At 36.5% G+C, this 15,268-nt stretch overlaps 1 protein-coding gene across 1 annotated transcript in view; it reads right to left on the bottom strand.

The window, feature by feature from the left end:
- Window positions 1-15,268, bottom strand: part of JMY (junction mediating and regulatory protein, p53 cofactor) — a 60,651-nt gene that overhangs the window by 25,020 nt on the left and 20,363 nt on the right. The window contains exons 2-4 of the mRNA XM_009884237.1: window positions 15,095-15,268; window positions 2,869-3,019; window positions 482-651 (exon numbers count right to left, since the gene is read on the bottom strand). Coding sequence (XP_009882539.1) covers window positions 482-651; window positions 2,869-3,019; window positions 15,095-15,268 — 495 coding nt within the window. The remainder of the gene's footprint in view (window positions 1-481; window positions 652-2,868; window positions 3,020-15,094) is intronic.

The following is a 15,268-nucleotide window of genomic DNA, read 5'->3' on the forward strand; positions in this document are numbered from 1 at the left end:
GCACTGTTCCTCAGGAAAGGGGTAGCTAGCACAACTCCCTCTGGAAGACTGCCTTAATAGTTAGGATAAGCAGAGGTAAACAGAGTACAGTACAACAGGCTAGTCATCTGTATGTTTACTAATGTTCACACACCTTTCATCTGGAATGTCAGAACTATTCTGAAAAAGTGGTCATGTCTGAGAGCTGAAGCATAGAGATTACACAGCAGCAGATTTCTGTCCTATCTTCTTTGTTGACTAACCAGGAAAACTTGAATAGAAAACATAAGTAAGTGGCACAAAACCCACCACAGCTGCATTGCAACTCTAATTGTCTAACATGGTAGAGTGTAGTAAAGTTTTAAATACAGACTTTTATTATTAAAAGCTGAAAATAACAACTTTCAAGTCTAGGGTTTTATTCTTAAGTACATCAACACTCTAAGGTTTGGATGTTTTTTCTGCATGCTTTATTTTTCTATGTATTGGTATGAAAAATTACCTCCTCTTTCAGTGCATGTTTCTTCTGCTCCAAACAGATTTCTTTAGCACGCATCAACTGCAAAGTCTCCTTTGAAACTGCATACTGAAGCTTTTCCATACGTTCCACTGCTGCTGCCCATGCTGCCTTACCAAATTTTTTCTGGTCTGCTCGCATTCGATCGTACACAGCTACAGAAGGGAAGAAGAGGCAGACAGCTTACCAGTCTACTCTTCAGCTCACTAGTGATTCTACTGGAGAGACAAGGCACGCAGTTGTATCCAAAAGCATACAAAGTTCTTAGCACGGAGTACTCATTCTACAAAAGTACTGATGGTCAAGTCCAGGATGTAAGTACTCTTAGGATTCATGTAAATATGCAATTATCTATTTGTTGATCATCATTTTATCATTCTAATTTTTGTTATCCACCATTCTGAATACACAGTACCTGAACGCTTCAAACACTGGTTCAGAATTCTTGACTTCATAAAAATCTCGTTAATGCTACCATGTGGTCTTAAACTGCACCCCAAATTTTCCCCACTTCTAAAAGCACCAATTATTATCTACTAAAGTCTTCAGTTTCCCTTAGTAACTTCTATAGTGCAGTTGTAAGTTCAAACACATCTGCAGAGTGAAAAAAAATTACAATTTAAAACAAAAATTTCAGCTTGATCTCAAGTGCAACTCTGTAAGAATCATGAATTAAATTTAAAGAACATCTATCTTTTAACTCATAATTCATGTTCCTTCACAAAATGAATTCAAATTAACTAAAATTATAATCCTATCTTAATATGCAGAGACAAATAATCTTTTCACGACGACTTCAGAGTAGCAGGAGTCCCTTGCCTGATTCGGATTTTCTATTCTTGAGCCCCAGACAACGTCTAGGCTAACACACATGAGATTTTCACCATTTTTCATACACAGAACAATCACGTGATACTGTACACTTAGCTTTGCAATGCAAAAGCCACGCAAGTCACACAATCAAAGGAGCAGCGTTCAGTCTCCAGGTGCTGGAAGATATTACATGCCATTGTTAAGTAATAAAAAACACCTTTACGTTCTCATATGTTTTTCCTTGGCCTGCCATCTGTTAGTATTTTGGTATGTAAGACCTCTCTGTAATCAGCAAGAGGCCAGAAAAAATCCAAAACATAAAACAACAGGCAAGCAACCTGGTTTTTTACTCCAAAGGTTTACGGTTGTAAACAGTCTCCAGCCATTTCATTTCCCAGTGTTTTTCCCCACAATCCTGACGGCTGTACATAAAAACCAGCATGTGAACAAAACAAAAAGTAAATAACTGTAAACGTACACTCTTTATGAACTAAAACTATATTTTATTTGCTGCTTTTGTCATACTAGAAAAGAAATCAAACTGATTAACTACATTTAGAATTTTCCCTAAATAAATTAATTCCAATATGCTTGAACTGGTTTAGTCACTTTTTCGAAATAAGGTGGACTTTCATGTTACCCTTAACTTGGGCCGTCACCAAAAGGAATCATTTTGCAGTGACTGCTTCTCTTGAGGCAGATCTAGCAGTCATGCAGGAAGATGAGAGGAAGCCTACCCATCCAAAAAGATTTTTCTCCCAAAGGTACAGGTCATTCATCTGGTTGCACAATCACTATCACCAAGGCAAAGAAGGAAACAGGAACCCACAGTCAGGCAGGGAAAACAGTGGGACAAACTCTTGTCAGTAGTAGCCCACAGTCAAACTAAAAAAGGTGACATGAAACCACGTCCTCAGGTGTGTTTGCTCTAACAAAACAATTACGTTAAAATGGTACAAGGATGAGAGCGCAGATGTACATGGCAAATCACATGACCTGGGTTTACTGTACCAACTCTTCAGTAAAACTGCCACATTCTTCAAGCGCATAAATGCCAAGGCTGTATCCGTGAAGGTTTCTGAACAACAGAGCAGCTTTCACCAAGTAGTTAAACTGAGCTGTTGCTTAATATTTAGAGCTATGAAAAAAGTTACTGAAAGGCAGGGGAGACAGGAAAAGGAAATGAATTGAAAGGTAAAAAACACTTACTATGGTGGTCTGCTACATCCAGTACAGGAGACAGAATCCATCAGGGACTCAATGCTCCCTAAATCCTTTGCAATTGTACAGTACAGATAATACACCCATATTGAGAAAGCGGTTGTGAAACCTTTATCTAAAGTTTCTATTCTCCTCACTTCTGATAACATTCTGAAAAGGCTTATTGGTGAAAGATTCAAATAGACACAGAAGAAAAAAACAAATGGGAATGACAACTGCATTTTCCTCATGGAGGACTGATAAAAAAATAAATCACAGTACAATACAGAACATGGTAAACACTATATAAAATTTTAAAGGTCTTTTATTTGATGGATAGGATAGCAGAAAATAATTACCTTTCTGTGTTTTAGCTGTTATTTCAAAGTATTTAACTGTAAGATCTTGAATAGAAAGCACAGCCATGTGGGCTTTTCTCTGCCAATCAGCATCTTCTTTTTGCAGACTCTCAATTCTTCTGGGGCCTAGATAGTCATTCTCTATTGAGATCTGAAAATAAATCAGCCCATAATTAATACCACAATTAATTGTTGCTATAACGCCAACAGCAACCAGTCTCAGGGTGGCTAAGAAACACAAAAAGGAGAGAAAGCTACCCACAAATCACCATGGCATCTATTCAACAGAAAAAAAAACCTCTTTAAAGTGCTCCTTTCTGTTGAAAAGTACTTCCATGGTTTCATTACTATTCTTACTGGAAGCACAAAAAACTCAAATGTAAATTTGATTTGCTGGTAACTTTTTGTTAAATATCTTTTTACCTCCAGATAACAAGCACGCTTCATCCAGACTTTATTGCAGCCTAGAATATGTCATTCTGAAGTAAATGAAGGCTCGCCAGTCAGAACAAAGCTGGAAACAGGGAATGTGTTGGGATACTGGCAAGTAACCATCAATATTTTAGAAGCTTTTCTTTGTCATAGATGACTTAAAACCACATTTTCCTCATGCCTGGGAGTTCAAATATCTTTTCATTGCCAAGATCAAGGTAATTTTATTTTGAAGTGACAATTATCTGAAGCCAGTAAAAGACTTGGAGTTTATTTTTAAAAATAATAAATATATAGCTTTCTCTCCAAAAACTGGAAATTTTTTTTTTTTTTACACACTTTAAAACTTAAGTTTTTAAATAGTCCCACTAAAGGCAACAGACTATATATATAAGTAACTAAATATTGAAGCCTGCTCCTGTAACACCAAAGCTTTAATTTTGAATATTTTTCATTTACATCAGTCAAGAAGACACCTCACTAATATAGACAAAACCCCCCAAACCTAAGTGTTCATAATCTTTTACGTCCCCAGATGTTTTAACCTGAAGTTCTAACGCTTCAAATATTAATCTTGATTTCCCAAAGCCTCAATTTGGTCTCAAAGAGCAGTTCCACTCTATAGTTGAACTGCAAATGACAGGTTTTTAAGTGACTGTTTAGGATCTACCTCTGCACATCCACTTATCCCATCTTTTAGAGGGATGATTTTTTACAAGTAAAAATATATAGGTGCTTTCTAGGTTCTTGAAAAATTTTTAAAGCCGTTTAATAAGGTATTTTCATCTACCACTTATATATTTCCCAAGCCCTTAGAAAGGCAACAGGCAAAATAAAAATGTGGACAAATGATAAGTGAATAATTATTTAACTCAATAGGTTGTTACATGTAATTTGATGGAGCGCATATGTATCATGATTCCCAGAGGGAATGCTTATGAGTGGACAGACAAGAGTTTCCATATAAATGTCAAACTGTGTGTATGTAACAGTGGATGATGACTGGTGGAGTTAATGCTTTCCATTTATGAAGAACTCTGAAATAGTACGTTCCTTTGAGAAGAAGGATAAAAAAATCCAATACAGTTAAAAGTCTTCCTTTTCTATCCCTCAGCAAAGATGAGGTAATTTGATATCAGAATTGACATAGGACAACTGTGTAATGTGAGTAACATTCTTGTTAGGCATCATTTCTAAGAGAGTAAGAAGCCTTGAAGCAGCATTTCTTCATGAAGTTTTGCCTGCTAAAACATTATTTAAACATGGTGCAAGCTAAAGAGATTAATGATGGCATAATACAATTGTATCTTTATTCCCTAGAGCAAGCATTTACAAGTAACAAAAAAGGGAAGCACCTTTTCATTAACTGCAATCCTAAGTATGTCATCCATGCCATCATCCACACTGAGGGTGTTCATACAGCAAGACACAGAAAACCCAAGAGGCCTTTGCGTTAACAATCAATACCCATACAAGTATGCGTATTTATGTGCAACCATAAGCAGCTGGTCACAATCCTGCAAAGCTTTAGAAATTGGAGGAACAAGGAAGACGACCAGGTTGTAATGTTCAGGAGGCTGAACGAGTTCAACCTGGTGCAGTTACCAATGCATACCTTCCATTTCCCTTTATGCATCTGTTCATATACATGTTCACATTTAAAAGAGATCAAGCAGCATCTTCCATAAATGACTACTGTCTGGAAACAGGTCCCCAAGTAGTTGCATGAACAAGAACAGACCAACACCATGCCTTAAGGCTGCAGCAACAGTGGCATGTTTAACAAAAGTCTGAAAGGAGCCCCAGAAAGATACATAGGACAGAAGTATTTCCCTAATGCTGCTTGAGCTGACCTGCCTTGATGCTTAGCAGTCTTATAGCCTATACCTACACAGCTTGTTATCTAGCAAGACAGTCGAACTCCAAGATTATTGACCATGAACATGAATAGATGAAGATTCTTCTTGAAGTGTCTTTTAGTACAACCAAAAAACCAAGGTACAGCTAACGTTCATGTTCAGACTTTGTATTTTGCAGCTTGGATAAGGGTCACATGCACAATGTTAACTTTCTGGTTCTGAAGCCACACAGTTATGGAGGAGGGATGTGCTGGTTTTGGCTGGGATAGAGATAATTTTCTTCATAGTTGCTGGGATAGGGGTATGTTTCGGATTTGCGCTGCAAACAGTGTTGATAATACAGGGGTGTTTTAGCTGTTGCTCAGCAGTACTTACACAGCATCAAGGCCATTTCCGCTCTTCACACCACCCTGCCAGCAAGGAGACCGGGGTGTTATGAGAAGTTGGGAAGGGACACAGCCAGGACAGCTGACCCCAGCTGACCACAGGAATATTTCATACCATACAGCATCATGCTCAGCAATGAAAGCAGGAGGAAGAAGGAGAGGGGGGACATTCGGAGTGACAGCATTTGTCTTCCCAAGTAATGGTTATGTGCGATGGAGCCCTGCTTTTCTGGAGATGGGTGAACACCTGCCTGCTGATGGGAGGCAGTGAATGAATTCCTTGTTTTGCTTTGTTTGTGCACATGGCTTTGCTCTACCTATTAAACTGTCTTTACCTCAACCCACGAGTTTTCTCACTTTTACCCTTCTGATTCTCCCCCATTCCGCCAGGGGGAGTGAGCAAGAGACTGTGTGGGGCTTAGTTGCCAGCTGGGGTTAATCCAAGGAGCAATCCAGGGACAATGGAGCTGGCTCTCTTTGTCTCAAAGGAAACGTCCAATCAACAGGTGAAGACAGAATCTAGGTGCCAGTCTTTGACAGGTGAAAAACCCCAGCTGCTTCCTTAAGAAAGGTGGCTAGCTAGGAGCTGAGGATGAACCTTAAACTGAAAAGCTTGCTCCCTTCACACCCAAAGCTGTTAGACCAGAGTACACTGTTTGTTCCAATAACCATTTAACAGCTCTGCCAACCAGAGACAACTGAGGTTCAAGGTGACAGACGCAGAAGGAGAAAGTTCGAGAATAAGCAAGAGCTGCACGTCAGAAGATCCAGGCTCCTGGGCTGATTCCTGGAGTAACAGTTCTCAGCCACAGAGATCTTTGTTACTCTTTAGATAGTCTAGTTAAATTCAGGATAACACACTGTGTTATCCATTTGCTGCCAGCAGAAGGCATCTCAGACCATTCCTCAGGCTGTAGTAGTCATATGAATCAAACAAAATTCAGGGAAGTTAACTTCTAGGGAGTTAACTATCTAGCACACCAGGAGCTTGGCATTGCCTATTACAAAAGTATTTTGCAAATTTTACCTTGAGCAGCCAGAGATATTCTCATGTATGGGGGAAGGAAAGCAATCAAGTTGCTTTAATATTTCACTTCATGAGAGGATCTAATTTTGGGAAAAGCAGAATAGTCAGGAGACTCCAGAAAGGTATTCAATGAACACAGTCTGCACTGTCCTTGAAGACAGGTCTTCGCTTCCCATCTTTATTTCTATTAGGTCAATGACTTTCTGAGTGGCAGCAAACTTTTAAGATCCCCCTTTGGTACCCTGGAAGTTGCAATCTCTGGGGTTCAGCTCTGTGCTGCTCCCTGCTTCCCCCAGCAGGCTTGCTATGTTCCTTCACAACCTTACTTTTCTGGCCTTGCCTGACAGACACAACCTGTGGCATCTGAGAGCCTCTCCATCGACCTCAACATGCTCCAGTGCTCCCTATGGGAAAAGCAATCTCTTCCCGTCCAGCCAGTGCATTCCGCCTAATTCAATTTCTCCATCAAGAAATGTAACAAAGAAAAATGGGGTTATTAAAAAAATACCACTGTAAAAGAAAATATTGCTAGCAGCCTTTCCAAAGGTTATTACCATCATTCTTTACAATTAAAACCAAATGACTGTGACAAACTAAAAGATAGAGGGCATGCAAACAGCCACTTTTGGCCACGTACCTGAGGAAACATGGAAAAAACAGATAGCCATACCGTGAGTGCAAATACTGACCATCACCAATGACTTGAAAGAAGAATTATCAGTTTTCAAGTGCAACCTACATAGAAAATTATTATGATCTCCCAGTTATTAATGAAACTAGTACTTGTCATGCTTTCAGGGCAGGACAATCACCAGAGAAACACACAGATGAACTATTGAGATATAGTAGTGAAATATACATGGTCCCCCTTGCCAAATGGCTGTCTGAACAAAATGTCCCGGTCCAGTAAAGGGCCATTAGAGCAAATATATTAAATCATAAGATTCAATATAAATAATATAATTTGTGTACACTTATACAGAAATTATTTAGAGCTGTATGTTATCATAAGAACCAGAAAGTAAGCCCATGAAAAAACAAGGTAGTTTAATTAAGGGAAGACCACAGGTGTGATAGGGAGAAAGGTTGGGGAGGAAAGACAGAGAACCTGCCTCTGGAGGTTGCAGCTTATGAAGAACATATGGCAGCTTTCCTCCTCACCTACACCACCTTCATGATGGAAGTGACAACTCTGTTTATCCTAGCTATGAATTTAAAAAGGAAAAGGGAAACACATATGGACCATTACATAGCAACATGAACATGCTGATGATTTTTAAAGATGTTGTTTTCTATATTCTTTTCAATAATTAATCACCTTGATGTAAGACAGTAACTCTCATTATGGAATTAAAGGAAGCACTTACGTGCTTCTGCATTCCAGTACTGTTTGCAATGCATGCATAACATGCTTATGCTTCATTTTGTTCACTGCACACCTTTATGATGCCAGCATCTTTTGGTTTTACAGTCCATAAAAGAGCACAGGTCATTTTATAGACTAAACAGAAAAATATTTTTTAAATTATTATTGTCCATGCTAGATATTATTAAAAGAAGGAATCAAAGAACTGTAATGACAAAGTGAGGAAAGAAAAACTAAGAAGTGCTGTCATCTAATTGACACTTCTTTTAAACATACGTATCTATTTTTGAACCAGTAAAAATTTATTTTAGTTACAAATTTATTTTACTTTAAGATTAAGAAACTCTGACATAGTTGAAGTTTTTTCTAACATAAAAGGCTTTTCAGTTCCCTAACATTTTCTCAAACTCACTTTTCGGTCTGGAAGTTCCTAATTTGGACCCAAAGTTCTGGAGAAAGTGTGATCTAACAGAAAAACCTCTAATCTCACCACTGGATCACATCACTAAATCTACAATTTCTTTCCTAGTAATCACTTTATCAACAAACTATTGCAGCTATTCCTCCTAAAAGCCCTGTATTCTCTTGGAGAAGAGAAAGGTGTGATGTTGTTTTCTATTTTATTTTGCTTCTCCTCCCCGCCAACAATTCAAAACCTTTCTTTCCTCTTTCAAAATGCTGAATGGCAAGCTATCTTCAAAGAACTCCTTAAGATAATTCTCATACCTTTTTCCTCAAGAGTAATAGTTAATTCAGCATGCATGTACACTTTTGGAAGTTGTCATCATCCTTCTGCACATGCATTATTTTTTATTTATTGGCAATTTCACCTACTGTTTTATTATCCAGCCCAGCCTTTTGTAAGGGAACTTAAAAAAAAACAAACAAACAAACAAACAAAAACCAACAACCAAACCAAAAAACCACCAAACACCACAAAACAAACTTTCTGGCATTCAAACATAATCAGATTTTTCTACAAGTCTTACTAAGCAGTTTTATGGTCAAACATACACAGCAGTTTTGTACTCTATTCACCTTCCAGACATGCAGATTTAAGTGATCAGATACATGCCATAGTTTTACACTTCGCAACCACATGAGTTCACGCTCCTCAATGATTCAGACTACCAGCTTGCCTTCGATCAGATTGCCTGTTTACAGCATTATTTTTTCAGAAAGCCCATCAAGCCCTGATTTTAACTCAGCAAAATGATTTGCTGTGAGTTCATAAAATAAATCTAGAGGATTTATAGTTCAGAATGTAAGCAGAGATCGGCATACAACCCTTCTGAAACAGACTTTGAGACTGTAAAGACTATCACAGCATAATTCAGCATATTGCACCAGTTTCTCAAGCAAGAAAGCAGTATTTTCAACAAAGTTTATGACCTTCATTTGCAAATCCAGCCATTTTGCATAAACTTAGATTACTGTTTCTTCCGTACTCTACAGGTTTTTCAAAAGCCAAGTTTATTTGAGTATGATTTCTCATCATGTGAGGACACATCTTCAACTACAGATATGCTAAAAGAGACTTAAAAATTCTTTGAAGTATTTTAGCCTCTCCATTGACTACTATGTTAAGTTTTTTTACCACACAATTTTCATCAATTTATCAGCAAGTCACTAGTCTGCAAGTGCTGGAAGGTGTGGTTCACAAACTAAGAGGAATGAGATTGAGCTGACTGCCTTGCAAGTAATTACACATTTTAATCAGGGCTGCTTTAGCGTCCTCCAATGTGGCTTGTGTAGCTTTGTATTCATGTTTTCACTGCAAGACCACCCTGCACTCAAAAATATTATGAGACTGAAAAAAATAAAAATGCACAGTTCAAAAACCAGCTCACTGAGACATCAGTTATTCAAGAGCCAATGATGAAAACATGGATTTAGTAATACAGAACTCATCCATTTGATATACGGGAGCAACACTACAAATTAACAGTATGAAGCATTGACATCCACTCCCTTTCCAGGTCCCATCTTCAGTTGACAGTAAGACTTTTTTTAAAGTATTCCTTCAAGTATTTTAAGTAGTTCTCTCTATTTTGCTAGCTATTCTCATCATTAAACTTATATTCTCCTCTGAACTTGTTTCATACTTTGTGAAATTTTTTTTTTAACCAAAAGTTAAAATGTTCAATGCAACATAATTTATTTCTACGTATTTAATTTTACACAAATCAAAATCAAATTAGTTATAAGGTTCCCTACTGCAATTCACCATCAAGTATTAAACCAACAAATAAATTTGCATATGGTTGACCAGAGATATATTATCAACTATACCAGTATCTGCTTAAAGGACCTTGAAAGGGAAGCATAACATAGACTAATAAAGCATACCACAATTAAAAAAAAAAACCCTGAACGTGATGAATTATCAGGCTATATGCTGTTCTAATCTCTTATTTCCAGTGCTACACCTCAACATTACTGTGAAGTCGTCAAAAACATCTCACATTCGAGTAAATTAACATGTCAGTGAAAATAATGAATATGTATGCAATGAAACCAAGAGTGCTTTTAAATGTATAATTACATTTTAATGTTCTCATTTCCTGGAGATGAATTGAGAGGTAACAATGTCTGTAGGCTCTCACCTGTATCGAGATCCTATCAGTTCTCAGTTAAGCAACAATCCAGCCCAACTCAGACCTTCAGGAATGCTTGTGTCTAAGTTTTGCTGGCATCTACATGTAGGTTATGAAACAATATATCTTACATTTTATCTTTAGTCTAATTCAAGCCATATAAAAAAAAAAAAGGGGGGTGGTGGAGCGCAGGCATGAAAGAAGAAAGCCTCCCAGTTATTTTACCCGGGGTTTGATGAAACACAGTGCCTACTCAACATGCCTGGGAAGTACTGTCCACAGTTGTAAGACCACAAAAACTCAAAGTAGCAAGGTAGATTCTTCCTCTCTATACAAACTAGTGAACACAACTGTATATATCTAAAAGGCTTTGGGTTGTTGCCCATGAAGTTACTATTTTGACAGATTATTTTTTTTTTTTAAATAACCAGATTCGGTATCCTGTATATCAAAGAACATTTTATATCTTAGTCTTAAAGGACTTAAAGTTTCATCATATTAACCTGTCAGTAAGTTCTATAGTCAAATATCAACACTAACTGGTCCTTCTGCTCCATACTTTCAAAAGATGGCTGCGCTATATATGGAGGATGTAACAAAATTAAGATTTAAATATCTGAAATCAAAGGCACTGGACCACAGGCATCTATCTACTCTGCTTCTTCCAAATTTCAGGAGAAGTGTTTCACTTTCATATTCCCAGCTCCTGATGCCTACTACTTCCCACTTTCCTGCTATGGCAACGTGTATTCTTAACAGATAGAAATTGTTAAATTTTCACATGGAAATGATTCATTTTGATAAATGAAAAATTCGTGGGTATAAATGTGAAACATTAAGATCAAAAATATTACAGCTTTTTTAGTTCATTAAAAGTCTGATTTCTAGCAAAAAGAGCATCTTAAAATCCATTCAGAATTCTGAATTAATGCTAGATAAAATAATCTATAAATATTGTTTGCCCTGTGGTTTTAAGTTCACACTTGGCTTCCATGTTTTTGGAAAAATATACATATAGCCCAAAACATATAATACAGCATTTGAATAAAAAGATTCATTTGCCTGATGCATATGTTACATCTGAGATTCTGAAATCAAGAGTAGTAATCCAAACAGTGAAACTAACATCCTAAAACTTACTGGTTAAATGTCTTTAGACATAATTACATCTAAACCAGAAACAGTCCAGAAATAATGAATTTTAAACATGCCTATACAGATTCAGCGCAGCTTTTATGTGTATATAAATTATAATACTGTCTTCAATTTCTTTACTATACCTTCTCCAGCATTCAGTGAACATAATTATAGTTCTGACTGGCTGGCTTACCAATACAACTTTTCACACTTTCCGTACAAAATATGGTCATGCTAGACACACAGAATATGTCTGGTAAGCGTACCTTACATTTTAATCTTGAAATGAGTATAGTCTTTGATGAGCATTTCTCAATTTGATAGTAACATTCATCACAAATTGGCTTTTATTTGTGTGTCCCCCATAAAGGCCTTGGGTCAAGCAGGATTATTCCCATCTCATATAAATAAAACCAAATGTAAGTCCCAAACACTGCTGTGCTTGCAGTGTCCAATTTTTTCAAAAACACATGGTCATCTGGTAAGCATTTTGCTGTGCTTACAGGGAGGTCCTCATGGATTTGAGAAGCACTTCTAAATACTAACTATTTCCGTGAACAAAACTAGGTTTCTCAAGCTGGAAGCCCAAAAAGGTGAGAAATACGACTACTGAACGCCTTGTTCTAGGGTCACATAACTAGCCCATAATTAAATAGAAATTTTGGCAGCAGTCACTTTTCCAGAGTGACATTTTGGCAGAAGTCAGTTTTCCATAGTGATATTTCATTTCATAATAAGCTGCATAATCCTTTTCTCCTTCCATAATCTTCTACCTGTTTCATGATGTTTTCCAAATTCAGCAATATTTAAGTGCTTCACAATACTGCTTTGATTCCTCAACCACACTAAATGATCCATCCTCCACACTAAATGAGGCAAAATACATCTGAAAAACTAGCATAATATCAAGTTAAAATATAAAAAACCCCAAACAAAGACTTCAACCATGTCTATTATGGAAAACACTAATCCACATTTTCAATCTTCTAAACGTTTTAACTTTGCTACAAACTTTTGTTCGGGGTTTGTTTTTTGTTTTGTTTTGGTTTTGTCTTCCCTAACCCTCAAAGAAAGAATCTGCAGATAATACAGTCCTACTCTAATAAGCCTCCACCGAGTAGACAGAATTTTGCGTTTGTTTCTCCCTTCCCTCTTGTAGGCTTTTCTCTTGCTACAAGTTTCATGGCAACAGCAGAAATTTAACATCCAGCCGATAGGTCTTCCAATTTTTGTGTCTTGCTCTAAAAGGAGAAGACACTAAACACCCTTCTCAAAGATTAAAGGCAACGCAAATAATTTCCTCCAGAATTCATTCTGAAAACTGACAAAATGAAACTGACTAAAATACTTATTAAAAACCCCAAATTCTTAAAAACCAAACTGCAACAACTTCGACAAATCAAACCCAGATACCTAATAGAGAAAAGGTCTAAAAGTGTTAAATAAAGTAATTATAGAAGACATATGCAATCTTGACTAAATGCTGTATTTGTATTCAAGCTTAATTATCCTTGTAACTTATTTTTTCATTTTGGTAACACACTCTGCAGGTTCTTCCTTCCTTACCCTGCCCTACATCCAAACTTCATCTTTCTCCCTGTCACCCTTTATATGTAAACAGCATTATATGTTTACAGCTCCCATTTCACTGAGGTAATAAGCATCAGAAATACTTCTGTTATGTGTGAAAATGTAGCTAACCCCACCCATAAGGGTTTATAGAAATCTAAGGAGCCTCATTCCATTATTAAGCCTGCCAGAAAAACATATGTAGCAAGTTAACACAAACCATTTCATGCACAAGTTCTATTTATAAAGCAATTCTTCCTCCCTAGCTACCCAGCGTAATATATATTTTGTCATCATAGATACAAGAACTGCTTTCTCTCAAACAATGAAATGAAAAACAAGAGATGGCATCTTTCTCTACCACATAATACAGATGACCAAGTTCTATAGCTCAAAAATTGCCAAGTTAGGAAGAGAACTTAATGTACATTAGATGCAACTGTGTAAGACTAAAATAATCAACCAACCACAGAACATGCCTCTGAAGTTTACCAAGGTTGTTCTTCCAGGAAAAATAGAAATTGAGGTATTTTAAAGCTGGAATTAGAGATATCATTGAGGTTAAAAAAAACCACCACATACAAAAAATCCAAACCAAAATATAAGTCAATTCATATTCCCTACTCAATATATTTATCTTTTCTTGCTTGTCAAAAGAACAAAAAAATAATCATCTTTTCATCTCCTAGAAATTCAAATAAAATGGGAGCGATTTAATTTGCTTCGAAGAAGGCTTTTTGTTAAATGTAGCGTTCACAATCTTCAGCCATATAATACATCTGAAGAAAATATTCATCCCAATTCTCTGTGCAGCAACATTTATCATTCAGGAGGAAAAAAGGCACTTTTAGTTCAAATATCATCACGTTATCTCACTGACTTAGTTTCAGATAACTGAACTTTCTGAAAAATTACTTTATGGGACAGAACAATAGCTCAAAATAAAACTAGTTTTGGAATTGTAAATTCTCTTGCCTACCACTCTCATTCTATACCCAAAACCAGCAAAAAGACACTGTAGTTTTAAATTGAAACCAGTAAAAACAATGTTGGCTAACTGAACAAGGTGCCAAGCTGAGATAAATTGACATTTGCAATACAGATTAAATGAATCAAACCCATTTTAGCTTTTATGTTACAAAACATATATTAGAAGACTCAGAATGGTAGTGTCTTAATAATCTGCACAGGAACTAATGATTTTTTCAAAAGTATTTCTGAGATGCAGTAAAGATGAGATTTGATATTTTTAAATATTTAAAATTAGAACTATTTTAAAATAAATCAAACATACACATTGTAAAACAGTTTTAACAAAATGTAGTATTATTTAGCTGGCTATATTTTTTTTAGCTTAGGAAAATATACTGTTTCAGTGTTACAAAAAATTATATACATTATATGTGCTTCCACGTTTAAGTGTGTCATAAGATTAGATGAGAAGCTACCGACTTGCCATGGTTTATCAGGTTACCTCAGAAAACTAAAATGAAAAGTAACTTCCTGTGTCATCTTTTAAAAGAACTAACAATAGCATAGAAAGAGACATATGTACAGTATCTACTTTACATATTAGCCAGTATTCCCAGTAATCACAAAATTCTCAAGTTTCACTTATTAAATTCAGCAATGAATTTGAACAGTCAAACACAGTAAGTTAAACAGGTGATGGCTAGCTACACAGAGACATTCTTACTCTTCAAAAGCACTCCTCTGAGTGGAGGAACCAGAAAAATAGGGTCAGCTTCTAGTGGGGAAATCATCACTGCATATACTGCATAATAAAAGTAGTAAAGAGTAACCAAAAAGCATAATCTCCCCATTAATAAGAAGTTCAGTTACTTTTACCGTACCTTTATCTGCTGTCTTCTAAGCATCGCAAGTTCCCTCATATCTCGGAATGGCTGTAGTAAGTACTGGTAGAGCTCCGTGGTAGCTTCTGCAAGACTACTGTAGGCTTCATCTTCCATTTGATACAGTTCAAGCAGCTCTACCATGCTCTCTGTGTTCTTGTGTTTTTCCAGAAG

Source organism: Charadrius vociferus, unplaced genomic scaffold (genome assembly GCF_000708025.1).
Source record: "Charadrius vociferus isolate BGI_N301 unplaced genomic scaffold, ASM70802v2 scaffold183, whole genome shotgun sequence".
Classification (NCBI taxonomy): Eukaryota; Metazoa; Chordata; class Aves; order Charadriiformes; family Charadriidae; genus Charadrius; species Charadrius vociferus.